Source organism: Meriones unguiculatus, chromosome 3, assembly GCF_030254825.1.
Source record: "Meriones unguiculatus strain TT.TT164.6M chromosome 3, Bangor_MerUng_6.1, whole genome shotgun sequence".
Classification (NCBI taxonomy): Eukaryota; Metazoa; Chordata; class Mammalia; order Rodentia; family Muridae; genus Meriones; species Meriones unguiculatus.
In genome coordinates, this window is record NC_083351.1 from 35640074 (window position 1) to 35661647 (window position 21574).

The 21574-nt window shown below is 48.6% G+C and overlaps 1 protein-coding gene across 4 annotated transcripts in view; it reads left to right on the forward strand.

Annotated features, from left to right (window-relative positions):
• Frmpd1 (FERM and PDZ domain containing 1) overlaps positions 1–21574 on the forward strand; it is a 151212-nt gene that overhangs the window by 124365 nt on the left and 5273 nt on the right. For all 4 annotated transcript variants that reach the window (XM_021653985.2, XM_060379858.1, XM_021653984.2 and 1 more), the window contains 10 exons: positions 73–180; positions 5264–5359; positions 11074–11199; positions 12580–12699; positions 13824–13960; positions 15359–15485; positions 15628–15723; positions 17461–17643; positions 18783–18930; positions 20226–21038. In XM_021653985.2, the coding sequence (XP_021509660.1) occupies positions 73–180; positions 5264–5359; positions 11074–11199; positions 12580–12699; positions 13824–13960; positions 15359–15485; positions 15628–15723; positions 17461–17643; positions 18783–18930; positions 20226–21038 (1954 nt within the window). The remainder of the gene's footprint in view (positions 1–72; positions 181–5263; positions 5360–11073; positions 11200–12579; positions 12700–13823; positions 13961–15358; positions 15486–15627; positions 15724–17460; positions 17644–18782; positions 18931–20225; positions 21039–21574) is intronic.

Genomic DNA, 21574 nt, shown 5'->3' on the forward strand with positions numbered 1-21574 from the left:
ATAAGAAATGAGAAGATAGAAATGGTTTTATGAATGTGCTGTTCCAAAGTGTGTCACGCTAATATTTTTCAGGGAGTCCCCAAGTCATCCTTCTTGACTGAAGAGAAGAGGGCACGGCTGAAGACCAACCCTGTGAAGGTGCACTTTGCTGAGGAAGTGCTGGTCAGTGGGCACAGCCAGGTGCGTCAGTCTTTGAGTGTGCGCCTGCAGATGGTCTGGAATCTTGAAAAAGAGTGCTGGAGGCTTTCCTGAGCTTTCTCTGTGAGGACGAGGGGGGCTGGTGGAGCTGGACCACAGGTGGGATGAAGAACAAGTCCCAACCGTGGCTGCCCATTCTCCGCCATCTCCACCCCGTGACATCCCTGCAGACTCCAGTTCATCATGAATGAGATTTCTCTTCCCTTGAAAGGAAATACTGACGCATTGCTAATAGTGATGGTGGCAGCTGAGGCTTCTGTTCTGTTTTTTATGATTTAACATCTACTGATAAGAGCCCAGCATCTTCCTGAGCCTCTGTTACACACTCTAAACATGTTCTGTGCCTAGTTTTTAGTCGTCACTATAGCCTGCAGAAGAGGAATTGTGTGTTTTTTTTTTTAATAAGATCTATTTATTTTATGTATATGAGTCTTCTGTCTGCCTTTACACCTGCCAGAAGAGGGAATCAGTTCACATTATGGATGGTTGTGAGCCACCATGTGGTCTCTGGGAATTGAACTCAGGACCTTTGGAAGAACAGGCAGTGCTCTTACCTGCTGAGCCATCTCTCCAGCCCCAGAAGAGGAGTTGTAACAAAAGAAGAAACTTAGAGGCTTAGAAAGATTAAGAGAATTAACTGCCAAATTATACAGGAGCCCGGGTCTCTGTGACTTTACTTTTTTTTTTTCCTAGACATAGAAAGATCCAGGGTTGATGGGAAAAGGCCCAGGAGTGTGGTGTCAGAAGACATTTTTGTTAAGGGAAATTTGGCCTTCAGTTTGATTGTTTTAAGGTTTGTTTTAGTCAGGGTTTCTATTGCTGTGATGAAACACCATGACCAAAAAAGCAAGATGAGAAGGAAAGGGCGTATTTGGCTTACACTTCCTCCATTATTGCAGGAAGTCAGTACAGGAACTCAAGCAGGGCTGAAACATGGAGGCAGGAGCTGATGCAGAGGCCACAGAGGGGCGCTGCTTCCTGACTTTCTTTCATGGTTTGCTCAGCCTGCTTTCTTATAAAACCAAGGACCTCCAACCTAGGGATGGCACCACTCACCATGGGCTGAGCCATCCCCCATCAATCACTAATTGAGAAAATGCCTTGCAGCCAGATCTTATGGAAGCATTTCCTCAAATAAGCATTTCCTTCCTCTCTGATGACTCTAACTTGTGTCAACAAAACAAGGTTTATTTTTACTCACGTGCATGTATTGTGAGGGTCCAAAAATCGATGAAGAAGACCCCCATACTCAGTATGTAGAAACAAAAAGCATTTATTCTGCAGAGACAACCAGCATGCAGGGGTCGACTACTCATACAAAATGGCGACCACGAGAGGAGCCCACAGGCTCCTTTTGAAGCCAGCTGGGGGATTTCCAGTCACAGTTAGCTAATCCTTACCAGAATTGGTTGGGTTCATGGAAGAGATACCTGTATGTTCCTGGTTGCTTCCAACCTTAGGGAAGAAACTGTCAGCTCATGTAGTTCCAGGCCAGATGTTGGGCCGTTGCTGATTGGCTGCCCATCTCCTGTGGGTTTTTTTTTTTTTTCAGGAATTCATCAAGCAGGAAAGGGGGAAGGGTGGCAAGAACTTTGGCCCAGCTTTGGGTGGGCCTAGTCTCAAAATGGAGTTAGTCAGGTCCTCTCATTATCCATGTTGGTCTCTATACAGTGTGTGTGTGTGTGTGTGTGACAGAGGCCAAAAGGGGTGGCATTGGATTCCCTAAAGCTGGAGTCACAGTTAGGAGCACCCTGTGGGTACTGAGAACTGAACTCAGGTCCTCTGCAAGAGCTGCAAATGTTCTTAGCCACAGAGCCCTTTTCCAGCCTGGGATTGATGTTTTAAATAAGAATTTATTGATAAAAGGCACATTTGCTCATAATTTATAAGATGGCTGGTAACGTGCCATTCTGAATTCAGCAATTGCTATCAGATTTTCAAACTTTTGAGTCAAAACTTCTTGTCATCCAAAGGAATTGAAGGATGGGTCCATGGCCATTTAAGATTCAGTTGACCTGGTCCACATTTAAAAGCCTTTATTTTCTCTCTGCTCTGGTATATGACATAGTACATCTTCAGTTAGACCTGAGAGAAAAGGGTAGGCTTGTTCAGGAAGGGGCCCCTGAAGCCTAAAACATCAATCAGAGTAAACCCGGATGCTGCCTGTCAGCAGTGATCTGAAGCTTCCACACTTGTGAAAATGGATTGAACCTCTCTGAAGACTAAATTTAGTTAATTCACTTAATCTTGGCCACAAGGCCAAGGAGCGAGTGACTCGCATCTTGTAAAGTAGTGTACGTGATGAGCGATGGGGAGAAGAACAGCCCAGGAATGAAGGTACCATGGGTATGGACCAGCTAACCTGGACTGTCACTTTAGAAGTGATCATCATCCCTCATTCCCTGATGTGTGTTCTGAAAACTCAAGAGAAGGACAAGTTTTGAGACCCAAACAGGATGCTAAACTGGTTAAGAGTTTTGGTGGGGATGGGCAGTTTAGAGGATCGGTGTTCCCCAAAGCTTTCTCTGGGAAGCTTGCAGGTTGGGACTCCCAGAATAGGCTCTGCACCAGCCATCCACAGGAGAGGCAGTGAAGCCAGCGAACACTCACCATGTGACCTGCCTCTCCATCCTCCCAAGTGTTGAAAAGCTAACTAAACTTCCCTTGAAAAGATGAGAAGACAGCTCTAAGGGTCTTCATCACTCTAGATTGTAAAACCCAGCCTTGGAAATGGGGCTGGATTGGCTCACAGTTAAAGAGACACAAAGGAAGCTGTCACAAAGTGATGACGCTGGTGAGCTGCCAGCGCATTAGTAAATGAGCACAAATCAGGAAAATGTCAGCCAGGATGCTGAGGAAAGAGTTATAATCATGCACCCCCTGGGAGCTTTGTAAAATAGGGTATAATCGTACAGGGGGGAGGTGAAAAAGATACAACTCAATATCTAGCATGAAATATGGCCAAGACGTCTCACGTCTCTACATTGAGAAATAAGGAAATTTAAATGCAAGAAATGCATATAATAAACATAGCTGTAGTATCAGTATTTTAAATAGCCAGGAAAAAAAAAAAAAACCCAAACCAGAAAGATACTGCATGTCTATCACAGAGAGATGGTTATTTCCATTCTTTAGAATATTTTAAAGCCTTTGCAGTGACAAATAGTTAAGCCGACATAAAAATTGCATATGAAATGTTGGGTAAAAATAAAAGAATGTGGAATTGTGCATTGTCCTATTTTTTTTCAGCTTTCTAAAATCTATACAAATTTAGAAAAAAAAAAAAAAACTAAAAGAAGCATTAAAGAAAAAGAAATGGTGGGAGCTATATGATGTCGTTAGGGGTGTATTTTTTTTCCTAAGCCTTGTAAATCACAAATTATAACATATCCAGGGGGAAAGCTCCCAAGTGGGAAATCCAAAATGAGATTTTTTTACCCAGAGCCAGGAATGTGAAATGACAGCAGAAGGGGCTGCTTGAAATCCCACATCCTGGCTGAACGTGATTTGGATGACGGTGTCTTAGTTAGGGCTTCTGTTGCTGTGATTAAACACCATGACCAAAAAGCAACTTGGAGAGGGAAGGGTTTATTTCGGTTTAGAACTCCATCACTGAGAGAAGCCGGGGCAGGAACCCAGGGCAGGAACCTGGTGCTCGGCCACGGAGGAGCACTGCTTGCTGTCAGGTTTCTCCCGCTGCCTTGCTGAGCCTGCTTTCTCATACACCTCAGGGCCACCTGCCCAGGGGTGGAGTGGGCCGAGCCCTCCCACGTGGATCATTAGTCAAGAAAATGTCCTACAGACTTGTCTACAGACTCTCTGATGGAGGTATTTTCCCAACTGAGGTTTCTTTTCCCAAATAACTTTAGCTTCTGTCAAGTGACCAAAAACCAACCAGGACAGAGTGTAAGCCTGCCCCTTACCTTCATAAATAAAAACACTCTGTCCAAAAAATAATAATAACAAGCTGATAATATAATAAGCTGTGATATTTATAGCTGTGATATAATAATAAGCTAGGATATTACATGCTTAGGAGACTGTAGTCTCATGGGGCGAATGCTGTCAGGTGTGTTGGGGGCCGAACAGAAGGTGATGAATTTCTTCGCCCAGTTGGGCTTTCTACCCAAATTCTTCATAGAGACACACAGAGGTACTCTTGGTTCAAATCGTGGGAGCTTTTGAGAATTTCTCACTGGCTCTAGGAGGATGTCAGGCCAAAGGGCACGTTTTACTTTCAGCTCAACTCAGAGGTTATTTTCAAAAATGAGAACCCCCTCCCCCCTCCCCCAAATGCTTCCCTGCTCCCAGGGATCCTGACTGGCATGGCATTACTAAAGATTAGTCCTGTATCTCTGATTCCCAAAGCCCTGTAAGAGTGGCAGGGTCCCTTGGAGGTGATGGTTGGGGTCTGTGGAGGTGCAGGGCACTCCCTCTGCCACTTGCTGATGTTTACTGCAGAGAGCTTCAGCAGTAAAATGGGGAGGAGCCTCTAGGGAAGGTTCCACCTCTTCCCCCCATTCCATGCCAGCCCCACCAGGAGGGGTCTGAGAACCTCAGAAAGGTCCCACGTGAAGAACACACACACTAGTCATTATTTTGTTTGTTTCTCAGAACAGAGTTTCTCTGTGTAGCCCTGGCTGTCCTGGAACTCACCCTGAAGACCAGGCTGGCCTGTAACTCAGAGATCCACCTGCCTCTGCCTCCCAGGTGCTGGGATTAAAGGCGTGCATGGACCACTTCCCACCTAGGCATCAATTTTGAAATTGTGTCCCTTAAGAGTGGCACCCAGTAGACACACACCAGCAAATGGCCGTGAGCCACTGACAGGCTCCTACAGCGCTGGGACAGAGTGAGACTCCCCCTCCCTTCCCTGTGCCCAGCACACTGAGCGGCTCTCATGCATTTTCCTGAACAAGGCAAATCTACACCCCTGGAGAAATTCCCAAATGCTAAAAAGCAGCAATTAGCCCTGGAAAACTGGCAGTGCCCGGCGGTTAGGGATTGGTATTCCAGGAGCCAGGAGAGTGTGCCAGCAGCCTAACGCCACTCTTGTGTTTTCCAGGGGAACTCTCTGCTCTGTATGCCCAACGTGCTCAAGGTGTACCTGGAGAATGGGCAGACCAAAGCTTTCAAGTTTGAAGCAAACACAACTGTGAAGGTATTGTTCCTTCCTTAGGGAAGTTGGTAGCTCAAAGGACCATCAGACAGCTTGCCGTCTGTCTGCCTTGATGGTCTCAGGCCCACTGCAGCCTGAGTGCCCAGGAGGAGATAGGCACTGTATTATTTCATTTAGTTACATAGCCACCCAGTAAGATTTTTTTTTTCAGGGGGTAGGGGGCTGTGGGTTTCTTTGTTTGTTTTGTTTTGTTTTTGTTGTTTCTTGCAGGGGGGGATCCAGGACTACAAGAGGCGAAGTGGCTTGTCCATGGTCATATTACATCTCCTATGCCTTCACCTTTAACCACAGGCTTCACATCTTGTCTCCGCCTCCACCTGCTACCCAAACACCAAATTAGCTAAACACCAAGGCGAGATGTGAGGACAAGCCCAGGCCCTTGCATGCTCTTATTCATAATAAACTCCCCACTTGAGGTTCTCTTTTAGAGGGGTTACAGAGCCTAGTAAAGGGCTGGAGGAGCCTTTGGTCACGTTTAGAGAGGGTGGGCATCCCTGAAACTCAAGTTGTCTAGAGAAGCATAAAATGAGATCACAGAACATGGGATAAGTCATGCATGGGCCACATATAGCATGCTTCTTTCTCATGCTAGTACATCAGCCCAGGCAGGGCAAAGGAAATGAGCCTGAGCAGCTATGTAGGCAGCTAAGTCAGATGGAGGATGAAGGGCACACCAGGAAAATGGGTATTATCCAGCAAAGCACGCAGTAGCCATGGAGGGCCTTCAGAGCCAGACAGCACTGTCCAGAGACAGGAGAGATCGCTCCAATTGTCCTTGAAAGAAGGAAAAGGTGTCAGAGGAAGGCTGCAGTGTGGAAGCAAACTATTGTTTTAAAAACATTAAAAGCCATTGGGCTGGGTGTGGTGACCCTCATCTTTAGTCCCAGCACTCAGGAAGCAGAGGTAGGAACATCTCCATGAGAACATCTCTATAAGTTCAAGGCCAGCCTGGTCTATACGTAGAGTTCCAGGACATCCAGGGTTACATGGAGAGATCCCCATCTTATACAAACAAAAGACTACAACACAATAACACAACAACAACAATAAAATGGAAAGTTAAACAAGGAGCCAAGCTCTTTGGGGCTAGATGAGGTGGGGCGATGCCATTGTTGGCTATAGACAGTAGCCAGGACACATACACTTGTGTGTGGTTAATGCATGCACACACACACACACACACACACACACACACACACACGTGCACAGGCACATGTCTAACGTTTCGCTCCGGTGCTTTCCCTGCCCCATTCTACCTTGGCGTCATATAGGAGAAGCTGAAGAAAGGTCTTTGGAACCCAGGGAGCTCTGATACCACCGGAGGAAGAAGAGGGAGAAATGGGTGTGCTTCATTCATGCCAGCCACTCTGCTGGGTCCTTCCCCACGTACTATCCAATTTAGCATCTCGATAACCCTGGGATGTGACTGACTAGCCTCATCTCCACTTTGTAGGTAGGAAAGCAGGCCCAGTAGGTCCCCAGCTTGCTGTGGTCCACTGGCTTGTTCTGTTGCTGAGGTTTACCTCTCCCCCATCATTCTGCTTCAGGAGGGAAGTTTTGTGAGTCAATTAGGTTCTACTTCTGTCATCTTTGATTAAAGCAGAATGGATGAGGGCAAGTAAGGCTTCGGTAGCAGCCAGGAATACTTGAGGGGCTTTACAGTAAACGTTCATATCACAGAGGAACTAAGAAGATAGAGTCAGGACAGTGAACAAAAGCTTAGCAAGTATAATACTGGTGAATCCTACCTGTAGGAGCCCAAGTTTATAAAGCAAATCTTAGCTTTTTGTAACAGGGGGAGCAGTAGATATAAACAAATCCTGTTAGTGCAGAAAGGAAAACTGACTTTAGCTCAGCAGGGACTTCTCCTTCCCAGGCCCTTACCACAGGAAAAGAATTTTTACGTCAAAATATGTTCTTCTTCAGACCAGAGATACAGCCTCTAAGCTACCTGGGCTGGGTATGCTGGCACATGCCTGTGAGGCTGGAGTTCAGGATCGCCCCTCAGATACACAGCAAATTTGAGGTCAGCCTGGGGTGCTAGACTCTGCTCCCCAACCCAGAAAGAAACACAGACAAACAAAAACATCTCTACATCGAAGAGATTTGACCCATTAACATTTACTGACTTACTGACATTTGTGGATCAGGCATTTCTGTGTCACATGGATGTTGCTAATAGAAACCATTAGCCTGGGGTGACCCTCTTAGGAAGCTGGCGTATTGGGTTGGAGTTGGGGACAAGGTACCATGTGCTTAGAGCCAGAGAAGGGCATAGAACTGACGTAGTCCAGGCTAAGGGGAAAGCGCTTCCGGCTGAGTGGTATCACACAGCTTCTGGGAGACAATGGGCTGCGGCAGACATGGAATGACACACAGGTTTTGACAGCAGTGGGTTGGGAGCGGTATGAAGATGCTTTCAGGCACAGGAAGAAGACCAACAAAGACCCAGAGATGGGCACGTTTGCCACATGTTTGAGAGCAGGACACATTGATGCAAGTTACCAGAAGATAGAGTGGGAGGTGGGGTATAGTGCACACCTGTGATCCTAGCATTCGTGGCTGAGGCAGGAGGATCATGAATTCGAAGTTAGCCTGGACTAGCGTGAGACACTGTTTCTTTCTTTGTTTAGGATTTATTTCCGTTATTTATAATTATGTGTATATGTCTGCCTGTGTGTGGGTACCGACACACAGTGCAGGTACTCATGGAGACCACAGTAGTTGCATTTCCTGGGAATGGAAGTTACAAAAGGTCATTATTTGTCTGATTTGTGTATTGAGAATTGTGTACTTAGAGTGTTTGCAAGAGCAGTACTGGCTCTTAACCACTGGGCCATCTCTCTAGCCCTGAGACCCTCGCTCTCTCCCTTTCTCTCTCTTTCTTTCAACAGGGTCTCTCTATGTAGTCAGGCTGGCCTTGAACTCACAGAGATCCACCTGCCTCTGTCTCTCTGAGTGCTGGGATTACAGGCATGTGCCACCACACCCGGCTTGAGACCTTATTTCTTAGAAAAGAGGGCCAGAGAGATACTATGGAAGGAATGGCTTGGTTAGCAGTTGATAATTGAGTGTCTATTAAACTGTGCTTGGGTTTTGGCTATTTAACCCTGAAGAGGCACTGAATGTTCTTGAACAAGGGAGACCATGATAGTTGTAAGCTTAGACAAGTTCCTCAAATGACCCTTTCAAAGGGGTCACCTAAGACCGCTGGAAAACACAGATATTTATATTGACATTCATAATAGCAGCAAAATTATTTTATGGTTGGGAGTCACCACAGCATGAGGAACTCTATTAAAGGGTCCCATTAGGAAGGCTGAGAACCACTGCCTAGAACTACATGATTAAAAAAAAAAAAACAAAAAAAAACAGAGAATAAATGTTTTAGGTTTTGAGGGCCATCAGGTCACGTATTCAACTTTCATGGTGGCAGGGTGTGGCTTTGTTCTCATGGGTTTTAATGACAAAATCAGCAGTGAGCTGGATTTGTCCCATAGCTGTGGTTTGACAGCTCCCCTCTGGATGCAAGATGGGGGACTGCTGGGGGGCAAGAGGGTCCACTGGACAGCACAATGCCAAGACAGGAAATATGTATGGGCTTTCACGGCAAGGGAAAGACAGCAGAAGGGACTGGCAGAGTCAAGAGGCAGGTTTGCCAGCCAGTCAAAAACCAATAATACGGACCTGTGAAATACCTCAGCGGATAAAAGCATTTGCCACCGGACCTGGCAACCTGAACTCACATGGTGGAAGGACAGAACAGATCCCTGAAAACTGTCCTCTGACCTCCACAGGCTCACTGTGGCTTGTGCGCAACTACAGCGAGTGAACAAAATGTAACCACAACAAAAAAGTTTTTTTCATAAATTCAGTAGTCAGTCTGCAGTGAGGAAGGTGGGTGAGTCTGTATTTCATAACTGCGCGGTTAAAAGAGGGCGGTGGGGCTCTCTGCGGTGCCATGCCTGGCACACAGCGGGAGCTGAATTAATGCTGCTGGACTGCACAAGTAGGCATCCTCTTCAGGACGTAGTCACGGGCCTGTTCATGGAGAGTAAGGGAGTCCCGGGGAGCAGGCAGCGCTTAGTGGTCCGGGACTTTCTAAACCTGAGGTGCCGACACCAGTTCACAGTGCGTCCACGGTGTCACCCGACAGGTGACACGCTGCTGAGCATGTCCTAGGCCCCAAGCGTTGGACTATAACCTACCCAAACTGTGCTGGCTGGTCTTCTGCCAGCTTGACACAGCTGGAGCCATCTGAAAGGAGGGAGCCTCACCTGAGGAAACTCCATAAGAGCCCGCTGTAGGGCGTTTTCTTAATCAGTGATTGGTCGGGGAGGGCCCAGCCTGTTGTGGGTGGTGCCAACCCATGAGCCGGTAGTCGTGGGTTCTGTAAGAAAGGGAGCCCAGCTAGCCATGAGGAACAAGCCAGTAAGCAGCCTTCCTCTGTATCAGCTTGTGCCTCCAGGCTCCTGTCCTGTTTGAGGTCCTGTCCTGACTTCCTTTGGCAATGGACAGTGACATGTGAGCCAAATAAGCCCTTTCTTCCTCAGCTTGCTTTTGGTCGTGGTGTTTACCACAGGAACAGAAACCCTGACTTAGACTCCAATGTAGGTGAAGTTTACACCGTCATTGAGCCGGTGTCTGTTAGGGTAAGAGATAATGAGCAAGAAAACAAAGGCTAGAGCTAAGCGTGTATAGACCGGCACCTGCTCGGGAGTGTTGAGTGCCTTGTGTGGGGAGATGAGTGCACACGGCAGTCTGCTTGATAGGTTTTGATGTCTCCCGAAGCAGACAGAAGCCACGGAGAGAACAAGCAGGGTGTCCACAGACTCATGGTGACACAAGCGAGGAAGGTCGGTCTCAGTCTAGAACGCGTTCATGTACCTGTTCTGTCTTTTCCAAAAAGAGCATAATTTGTTAAAGAAATGGATACTAACCATGCCCTGGGAGCCAGAGACTAGGCTCAGTGGGAAGCTCTTGCCCAGGATGTGTGGGGCCCTAGGCTCAATCCCCAGAATGGAAAGCAAACGAGGACAGCCTTGCAACTGAGACTAATAGGCAGAGAAACACTTAGATACTACAGCCATACAGGACCTCTCTGAGGAGGTGACATGCGCAGTGGAACTTAAAAGGAGAGAAGCAGCCTTGTGAAGACTGATGGAAAAGGTGTGAAAGACTTAGGGAATAACATGTGAGTGCCTGAGGCATTGGCTGTGACAGGGGGCCTTTGGAGAGAAAGGGTGAGTGTGGCCTGGTGGCCATCCAGCCTCTGCACAGCATAATCTGCCATTCCATCTTGACAGCCTCCCTGGCAGTCTGTAGGCACCGTTATCCTCCATTTGAGAGGAAGGGACTGAAGCCAGTTTGTCGTCGTCACATGAATTACTCTAGGATTCTGCCCAGACACCAGTTGGTATAGACTGGCAAGTCCGGATACTCTGTATCCAGACACTGAGGCAAGAGACTCATCTCTCTGGGATGGTGGCATCCTCCCAAGGAACTCAGGATAGACCGGTGCTCTGTGTGGTGCAGGGCTGTAAGGGTCGGACATGGGAACTGGGACCCTGCCTGTTGTCAGCAGTGGCTGCAGCAGCAGCAGCACCAGCTCTTTCCTCCCAGATGTTGGAGGAGCTGTAAGGATGCCCGGGAAGTCTCCCCACTCATCGGGTAACCCCTCTCCCCTGTGCTGCCAGGACATCATCCTCACAGTGAAGGAGAAGCTGTCCATCCGAAGCATCGAGTACTTTGCACTGGCCCTGGAGGAGCAGTACAGCGCCTCCCGCCTACACCTACTGCATGAAGAGGAACTCATCCAGCAGGTGGGAGGTCCTGCCATGCCCTGGGGAGGCCAGGCTCCTCAGCCACTTCAGGGCTGGGTCTAGGGCACCCGCTCAGCCTGAGGACTGCGGGGCAAGGCTCAGGCCTGGTTTGCATCTGCTTCCAGGAGGTAGGCAGCGCACAGCCCAACACTCCCGTCTTCTAGGTGTGGAGATGGAGGCTTACATGGCTTACGTGGTTTTCCCCAGTCAGGTATCTGATTGGGTCTTCTGCTTCCAGCACCTGCTGTCTCAGAACTATTAGGGAACATTGGTTGCTGTGTCCAAAACCCTCTGTGGCATCTTGCCCCACTGAGAGGCTCCCCATGATAGGATAGGCCAAACAACCAGTTCATCTGTGCCACCCAATCCTTCAGCCATGCAAGAAGTTGTTGTTACACTGACTCTTTAAAGTCTAGCACAGGTCAGTTCAACAAATTGTTGTAGGGTGTATACTGTGGAAAGAGCACCGCTGGGGAAGGGAAAGGCTTCAGCAGAGGAGTGGAACGGGGAAGCCTTGACCTTGGAGGTCCCTCAGCCTTCCTTATTGCAAGTGTTATGACCCGGTCACCACTCGCCAAATGCTGCAAACTCTTTTTTTTTTTTTTTAAATATATATAATCACTTGTATTTGCATTGAGGAAGAAAATCAAATGAAATCCCCAAAATAGTATAAGTGGGGGAGAGGAGGGAATCAAGTGCAGAAAGGTACAAACTGCGTCTTCTTCACTTGTGGAAATCCCGGGCATCCTGCGCTCCTGTGCATTGCTTCCTCCTGGCTGTGGTAAAGTCCCCGGCACGTTTTGAGCTCTGGGAGTGTAGAAGGAATTGCAGCGCATCATCACTTTATTGCGGAACGGGGCTGTAGCGTTGCAGAAACAGCTGGGTGCCACTGCCATCCAGGCATGGCAGCAGAAGCAGTTCTTGTCTGTGGTCCTGGGGGCTTACGGTAGCTGGTTGCATTGTGGTGGCTGACAGGAAGTGGAGAGACCCAGGGTAGACCCCAGGGCCTGTACCCTGGGTCGGAGACCCACTCTCTCCAAGCAGGCCCCACCTCCTGAAAGCTCTATAGTCTCCCAGAACAGCTCTGCCCACTGAAGGCCAAGTGTTTACATGTGCTGGGGGAGGGGAGCTTCGCATCAGAACCACGAAGCAAGCAGTCCAGGCTGTACCCGGGAGGCCATTCAGGTGTGGGCAGGGTTCCTCGGACAGGAGAGACATCACCCTTTGAATTTTTTACATTCTGCACCATATAGGAAAAAGTCCGGCTAAAAGGGAAGGCTGTGCCGTCTAGGGAAAGGGGCCTCCCTTTCTCCATTTTCCCTTGTGAAGCCACTGTACAGAGAGCTTTGAGGTCACAGTATCTTCTTTGCCTCTGGGCAGGTGGTGGAAAGGGAAGAATCGCAGGACTCCCGCTGCCTCTTCAGAGTGTGCTTTGTTCCCAAGGACCCCCTGGACCTGCTGAAAGAGGACCCAGTGGCCTTTGAATATCTGTACCTACAGGTGACCGGGCTATGCTTCCTGGGATGACAGTGGGTTGGTAGCAGCTAGACAGCTCTCCCACGGGGACTGCCTTTTTCTGGAGGACAGTGGGTCTCATTCCTGCCCTTTATTCCTGCTTTGAGTTGCTGTGATGGGAGATTTGCAGTAGACTAATCAAATTAAGGCTTCGTCCTCAAGGCAGATGTTACTTTTTTTCCTAATACTATTAGGCACTGTTATTGTTTCCATTTTTATTGCAGAACAGGGCTTTAGTGCTGCAGAAACTCATGTTACAGATGATCTAACTGGGTATTAGAAGAAGCATGTGTCTGGGGCCCCCACTTTGAAATAGAGCCAAAACCTGGTTTCTTTTTCCTTCCTTTCTCTCTTCCTTCCTCCTTTCCTCCCCACTCCTTCCTTCCTTCCTTCCTTCCTTCCTTCCTCCCTCCCTCCCTCCCTCCTTCCCTCCCTCCTTCCCTCCCTCCTTTCCTTCCTTCCTTCCTTCCTTCCTTCCTTCCTTCCTTCCTTCCTTCCTTCCTTCCTTCCTTCCTAAGGCAGTATTTCTTCTGTGTAGCCCTGGCTGTCCTAGAACTTGTTCTGTAGACCAGGCTGGCCTTGAACTCTGAAATCTGCCTGCCTCTGCCTCCTGAGTGCTAGGATTAAAGGCCTGTGCACCAGGCCTGGCTAGAAATCTGCTTTCTTGACTCCCAGCCCGGCCCTGAGATGAGATGAATTTTGTTTATTTTTAATTGGATGGGAAGAGTCATCTGAGAGATGTCACCAGTTTACAGAAGAGGCAAATCAGTTTGGGTGTAAGACTGGCCCAACTCTTACAGAGATGGTACCAGGAAGTAATAATAGCAGCAGCGGCAGCCATCCCGCCAATGCATCATATTTGCACTTAGATATTGCTGTGTGCTTTATGGCCACATTCCTGCGAGTTATCTTTTCTGAACTCCACAGATGGAGCAATGTAGATCACATAGGTAGTCAGTATGTAATTAACAGTGGAAGGCGCCCTGCTCAGACAGTCTTAATAATGTACCTCAGAGCTGCCTGCTGATCCGGCCACCTCTGGCCTGAGAGAACTGGGGGTGCAGTGCGCGCTCTCGTGTTACCCAGCTGCTCTGTGTAATCTCTTGCAGAGCTGCAGTGATGTCCTCCAGGAGCGCTTTGCCGTGGAGATGAAGTGCAGCTCCGCCCTTCGGCTTGCAGCCCTGCACATCCAGGAGCGGACCTATGCCTGCGCCCAGCCACAGAAGATCTCCTTGAAGTACATAGAGTGAGTGGCGGGCCTGGCAGCTGAGTCACAGTTGCCACTGCTGGCTCCTAGCCAGGGTGACCAGACTCCATAGAAACCTGAGATTCATCCATCTGCCTCAGTCCTTGTCTCCATTTCCCTTTTAATCCAGCCCGGCTCCCCACCGCCTGGGTTGAAGCCACTCCGGCATGCAGTGACACAGGGTCCCCTTGGAAATGTCCGGTCCCTGAAAGCATGTCTGAGGCCATCCGTTGACAACTTCTAAGGGCAGGGATGTCTTGGAAATTACTTCCTGTAACAGATCTGAACTGATTGCTGTTGAACTAAATGGGTGAGGCTTCAGGTCCTAAGATCCACGTACCTCTTGATTCTTAGCTCTGAGAGCTGGCAGCCGTTAAGCTGAGCCCCTCCCCGAGTCTCGGCTCTGGCTTGTCTAGGCATCAAAATCAAATGGAGAAATCATATTTGAAGAACAGCCCAGATCCCTGGTCCTACCCCTGATATAAGGAGTCAAGGAGCAACTTTAGGGAGAAATCTGTGGCTTCTAGGCTAATAACATTCTAAAGCTTAGCCTTGGGGGTTGACAGGTGCTCTCTGTTGCAAGAGTGCTTGGGCAGTGAACCTAGCTCAGTGGTAGAGTACTAGCCTAGCGTGTGTACAACCCTGGGCTTGTTCACCAGCAGAGGGTGGGAGAGTTGTCCTTATCTATGGGTAATTGTACCACACATTTTTGTCATTAAAAGGTCTCAGAGCAGGCCTGCTGGAGGGCTTTGCAGGTAAGGCACCTGCTGCCAAGCCTGACAGGCTGAGTTCAATCCTCAGGGACCACGTGGAAGGAGAGACCTGATCCCCACAAGTTGCCCTCTGACCACTACACATGAACACACTTGCTAAAGCACAGCAGCTCAGACTCTCCTTGGAAGTCTGACTTCGGTGTAGACACACAATAAATAAATAAAATGTGATTTTGCATTTAGAAAAAGATACTGAGAACTTCTGCTTTGATTAATGAAATATCACACTACAAGGAGACCAGTGTGTCTCCAGGTTGGCAGTGGGGGGTTTGGAGAGGCTCTGAACTCGGAACGTGTATAATGTGGATCACGTGTGTCTGTGGGGAAACCCCCTCCACTCTGTTTCTCTCTCCTTTTATAGAAAGATATACATAGAGAGATAAATAGATAGAGATTTATCTATGTATCATTATATATGATATTTAGATGCGTAAATAGACATCTCCTTCTCTTTCTGTATCTATACCTCTGTCTCTGTTCCTGTCTCTGTTCCTCCCACTAAAGAAAGGTGCTCATAGCTGCTGTATGCTCGGAACTCTAGATCTGAATTACGTGGCATTTGCTCTTCATTAGAACCAAGTGCTGTGTAAACATGGTTCTCCTTGTCTCCAATGTCTCATGGCAGGAAAGACTGGGGAATAGAGAATTTTATATCTCCAACTTTACTCCGAAATATGAAAGGCAAAGACATCAAGAAAGCCATTAGTTTCCACATGAAGAGGAACCAGAATCTGCTGGAACCCCGACAGAAGGTAAGGCGGTGGCAGGTTCTGCCACCCGCCCAGATGTCTATCGTGAAATGTTGGGGGAGTCATCTTCAGCGTTGCCTGGATTTTAGGCAAGTGAATATCTCTGACTTCAACTTTTTTTTTTTTTTTTTTTTATCTATCAAAGCAACTTATTTCTGCAGCTCAGCTCCGCTTGAATTATCTTCAGATCCTTGGGGAACTCAAGACGTATGGCGGGAAGGTCTTTAATGCTACTCTGATGGTATGTATCAGACGACCGTGGACTCCCGCTTGCTCGGTGCCTTGGATATTTGCAGTCTGGCAGTGTTTGCCCCGGCTTGGTGTTAGCCCTGTGGACGATGCTAGGAGAGACAGAGATGAATTCATTATTGTTTCTGCCCTCGAGGATAAAATAAGTCACCCCACAAGGCAAAGCCGTGAGGCAAGCTACAAGGTGGAAGAAAGATGCCTCCATTGCTAAATTAGTGTGGGTCCTAGAAGAAGAAGAAGGCTTTCAGATGGTTGGGTGGAGCCTGGCTGGAAAATGATGGAAAAGCACTGTGGAGTCTGTTGTATGTAGCACCCTTGGGAACTTCAGTACATGAGGGCAAAAGGGGGAATAGAGAATAAGAGATGTGAATATTGGACTGTCTGCCAGCCTGGGTCCTGATGGTGCAGAAAAATCAGCTGCGGTGTGGGCCTGAGACAAGAGAAGAGCCCTTCTCCTGGAACCCGTTCCTCCTGCTTCCTGTGGCGCCTCCGCCTAGCACACGAGTTCCACAGCAGTCAGTGTTCATGGGCTTAAGACATGCTCCTCCACCATGCCACCAGCCCCGCAACTTTCCAGCGCAGAGCCCACTGACCAGCAGAGATTTTTTTTTTTTAAGAATAATAAGAAAAAAATTCAGAGGTTTTATGTTTTTTATTATTTATTTTTAGTCGTGGGTCAGTCCAGTCAGACTGCTGACCTCACGGCACAGGCAGAAGAGAACTGGGCAGTTTGAGGAATGGAAAAAAATGGCAAGAATCTATGTAAGACGACAAGACCCAAACTTGAGAGAGGGGCTAGATCACAGAACAGAGGGATCTGAAGGGACCCGGAGGCTTCTAGTGTCCCTACAGGCTTCAGCTCTCCTCTCCCGAGCCTGCCTTTACTCTTCCTGACTCTGGGAAGAATTGGTACCAGGAAAGGGCAGCCAGCTCTACAAGGCTGGCTCGGGGCTTGACTACAAACACAGAATAATACAGCCTGCACTGTCCGAGAACTTAACATGTACTCTAAACTCTGAGTATAAGTGGGATGCACCCAGTGTTCTCAGAGACATTCGGAAGGGTGTAGGGTCCATGTGGAGGAGGGGGGCTTCTCTGTTTGAGGAGGCCAAGGCCTTCTCCAGGCATAAGATGTTGTTTGTGTTGTTGAAACAGGGTTTTGTATAGCCCATGCTGACCTAAAACTCCCGGTATACCTGGGGATGACCCGGAACTCATCCTCTGGCCTCTGTCTTCTAAGTGCTGGGATTACAGGGGTCAAGAGAATTGACTGCTCCTGCAGACAACCTGAGTTCGGTTCCCACCCACCATTGCCTGCAGCTGCAGTACCAGGGAACCCAGCAACCTCTTCGGGCCTCCCTTGTCACTGAACTCTTGTTCACAGAGACACACTTACACCCATAATTTTAAGAGTAAAAAATAAAGACTTTACAGGGGATAAATTTATTTTTAATTTAGCTGTGGGTAGCCCCTGTGCTGAAGAGTAGTCTCAGGGAGTGGTCGTGAGGATCTAAAGTGGGAAACAGACTTGGCAGAGAGAGAAGTCAGGCCTGGCACAGACTCTAACCCCAGCACTCAGGGGACTGCAAGGGGGACCATAAATTTGAGGCCAGGCTGGACTACACAACAAAAACACCTCCTTGCCCCAAAAAGAGAATTGGTAAAGAGGAACATTGTATGCAGGGTGTTTGTGTTTTCACAAGCTGACTTCCCTTCCACTCTTCCACAGTTACAGGATAGAGAGTCCTACATTGCCCTTCTGGTTGGAGCCAAGTATGGGATTAGCCAGATCATCAATAGCAAACTCAACATCATGTCCACACTGGCCGAGTTTGCCAACATCAGCCGAGTGGAGCTGACGGAAGAGTCTGAGAAAGTGAGCATGGTCAAGGTCTACCTTCAGGACATTAAGGTAACACAGGGGAGGGGATTCCGAATTTGGCTCCTGAAATTTGCTGTGAAATATTCTAGGGTGGTTTATATGAGCCTTGTGTATGAGACTTGGACTTTATATGACATAATAAAGTCCCCTGTTTATCTGGCTGAAAGGGCCTGCCTCAGGTGGAAAATGGCGGATAGAAGATACATCATCCTGAGAAGCTCTTGACAAGGTTTTGTTCTATTTGTTGGGCCATGTGTTTAATTGATGAAAAATCCTGGACCCAGAGTTTGTTTTGTAGAAATTAAAATGAGTGAAGAGTTCAGGGTGCCACCTTGGCCTCTCTGGGTGGTCCTTTGTTCACTAGTCCCTCCTCCTTTGATTTCATCCACCGTGCTCAAGAATGGCACTGTGTTCTTTACCACCCTTTTCTTCATTTTTCTGCTCATTCACCCAGCTTTTCCCGTGGTAGGTCAGGTCTTTAAGGGACTAGTGGTATGAATGAGCAGAGTGGGTGGGGCAGGTAGGGTGTGGTGGGATAGAGGAGAGAAAGAAAGGAGACAATATGTAGATTAGGCATGAGGGACTATCTTAGTGCGAAGAGGCTCCATGAACAAGGCAACCCTTTTAAATGAAAACATTTAATTGGGACTGGCCTGCAGTCTCAGAGGCTTAGTGCACTATTGTCTCGGCAGGGAGCATGGCAGCATGCAGGCAGACGTTAATGGGGAAGGAGAGTTCTCCATCTTGATTGGAAGGCAGCAGAGGAGACTGTGTGCCACACCGGCCAGAGCTTGAGAACTAGGAGACCTAAGCCCGCACCTACCATGGCACACTTCTCTAACAACAGTACACCTACTCCAAGACCACACCTCCTAATAGTGCCACTCTTTATGGGCCAAGCATTTAAACACAAGAATCTATGGGGGCCAAATCTAGTCAAACTGCCACAGGCACCTACGGTGTGTCAGGGTATGCACATGTGTGTTTGTGTGTGCATGCATGTATGCTTAGTCATTTAGACTTAGCTCCTGGATGTGAGAAGATGGGTCACTTTGGGGCTGGTCTGTGGACCATGGCTAAGTATACTTAGTGTCTCTCTGTTTGGCCCCATAAGGCCTTAATTGTATCTTAGCCCTCTACAAACAGAAAAGTTGTATTTGCCTTCACAGGTTCTGACATTGTTGCTGGAATCCAACAGTGCAAAAGACCTGGCCTGCTTGATAGCCGGGTACTACAGGCTGTTTGTGGACCCGGCCAACTCTGTTTTCCTCTGGTCTGGAAACAGACAGCAGATCCACCGGGTGTCTGCTGAAGAAGGTGAGGTGCTGAGCCTTTCCCCAGTATTTCCAGCCAGGCAGCTGATCTTTCTTAAATATTAGAGACGATTTCCTAGTACTTGGCATTCTCCTAAATGCCAAGGGATGCCAGAAGGTTCCCTGTGGAGTTTCCCAGAACCATCTCTAAGAACCACGGTATCTTATTTCTCAGCAAAAGATGTCACTTTTTCAGAATGTGGGTGACTTGGTTCTCATCAGGGCCTTTGCACTCTTTCTCATTCTCTTGAATTGTGATAGAAATTCTCAGCCTTATGTGTTTAGAGGACAGTTATACCTGGAGAAAAAAAGAGACTTGAAATTATATCATGTAAAGGATGAAGAAGCGGTGGGCAGGGGGGTTGGAGGATGACAAAAAGATTAAAGGGCAGGAGAGACAAACAGGTTCCCAGGCGGCTTACGGTCACCACCAGGCTTCTTCAGCCATTCTACCGATGTGGCTTTTTCTAGGCTGCCCTGATAAATGTTTAACAACTGCCTCTGCAGGGGAAATCCTTAACCGGAAACAAGTGCCCGACACTCCTCCCATCACCACCATTGCACGCTGCCGACGTGTTACTGACTGTGGAGGCAGCCGGGATGCTCCATATCTTACCGTTTCATAGTGTTTCATCATGTGGGCAAAACAGGCCTAGTTCACCCCAGGATGGTTGGAAAATGAGATGCAGTCACCCGTGCCATCTGTAGTAACCACGGGAGACTGATTCCACAAGCCTTGGTGCTCACCAAAATTCATACATGTTCAGTCCTTCCTATGGAATGGTATTTAACTTACCTACGTCCGTGCATAGCCTTTAAACAAAACTCCACATTCCCCATCTTTTTGTCAGTGCCGTGCATGTGTTTCCTGCAGGGAACGGTCCATGACAGCCATGCTTTCTGTTTATTAGTCTATAGCAAGCAAAAGTAAAAGAACAAGCAGCAGATATATAGCCGACCATCAGACTCGGCTCTTATATCATCCAGCAGGAATGATTGGAGAAGGCTTGTTAAAAAAAAAAAAAAAAAAAAGTCCACTGGGGGAGCATGACTGATAAAGAGGGCTCCAGGCAGAATGTCTTCTCATTCCCACTGCAGGAGTTTTTATACCACGGGATAAACAATAGTGATCTTGGTTTGACACGCTTTGCCTTCTAGCTGTTCTCAAAGACACAGTTTTTCCGAGACCCTTAGCGGTTTGGGTCAGTCGCTTCCTGTGTCTCCCCCTCAGCAGGATGACACACGGGTATCTGTCAGGTCTGGATGTCGGTTTGTAAGTCATTGTCCCCTCTGTCACAGGCTATGAGTCGAGGGCCTGCAGTGACTCGGAGGAGTCCTCCGAAGTGGATTGTGTCCTGGAGCCCCTGTCTGACGGACGCCTGGTGAAGCTGAGCCTCTGCAGACCGTTCGTTAGAGAGGATCAACCCCCTGGAGACAGCCCCACACCGGAGGTGACCAGGAGAGGCCCAAGCACCTGTGGGGCCAGCAGCATGACGGACAGCGCTGAATCCGAGGCCTCCGACTCAGCCAACACTGAGAGCCGAGGCTGCAGGACCAGCGGCTCCAGTGAGTCCATGGACGCCCTGGAAGAGGATGACTTAGATGCATGCTCCTCCAGCAAGAACAGCTTCTTCCATTTTGGCCCCCCAGGCTTTTCAAAAGGCCTTGATACCAGCAGCCAAGAGGAAAAAATCAGGGTCGAGACCAGCGGTTTCCTGTGTTTGCTGGACCTCGCCCAGAATGCCAACCCTGGGTGCCAGAAGATAGAGTGTCCCCAGGGCCTAGCTTCAGAGGCCTGCAGCTGGGGCTCAGACCTGAGCATGGGCAGGCTAGACCCCAGGTTGTATGAGGGCAGCCGGACTGACTACTATAGCTTGTGTTCCAGCGTCTCCCCAGGAAGCCACCTGAGTGATAGCTCTGAGAGTACGGCTTCCCGGCAGGGAGCTGCACCTCCACCGCGGTACCAGCAGGGCTGGATGGAGGCTCAGCCCAGCTCCACGCTGGGAACGCTGGCCCTGCAGCCACTGCCACCACTGGCCTTTGAGGACGGCAGCTCAGATGAGGAGTACTACGATGCAGCCGACAAACTCACACCCCCCGACACACTCTCAGGTGAGCCCCACCCCTACCCAGCAGATCCATATTCTTAGCTAGTTTCTAGGAGCCCACGGTCCGCTTGAGAGCAAGACACAGCCTCCTCTCCTCTTGAGGAGGATGACCTGGATTCCATGGACCAAATTATGTAAGCATCAGGGCCTTGAGTCTGGGTTGCAAGGGAGGTTTGGAGAACTGTAGGCAGGAAGAGATGAGAGGAACTCATCCACTGTGGGAACCAGGGGAGGTGTCCCAGAAGAGGTGTCAAATGGGCTGGGCCTTGTCAGGTAGACAGGACTCACAGAAAAGGAATGGAGTGCCCAGGAGAGAGAGTAGCAGTGCCTCTGCGGATCCTGGGGGTACTTGAAATCAGGCCTTGGAGCAATAAGATAGGCCATCAGTGGTGCTTGATGGCCTTTGGGAGTCCAAGGGTCCCCAACATCAGAAGGTTGGGGATCTGTTGGCTGGACTCTTTATGTTTCCCAACAAAGATTGTGAAGTTTTTAAACTATATATAATTCATGATCTCAAATAAACCAAACACCAATGTAAGG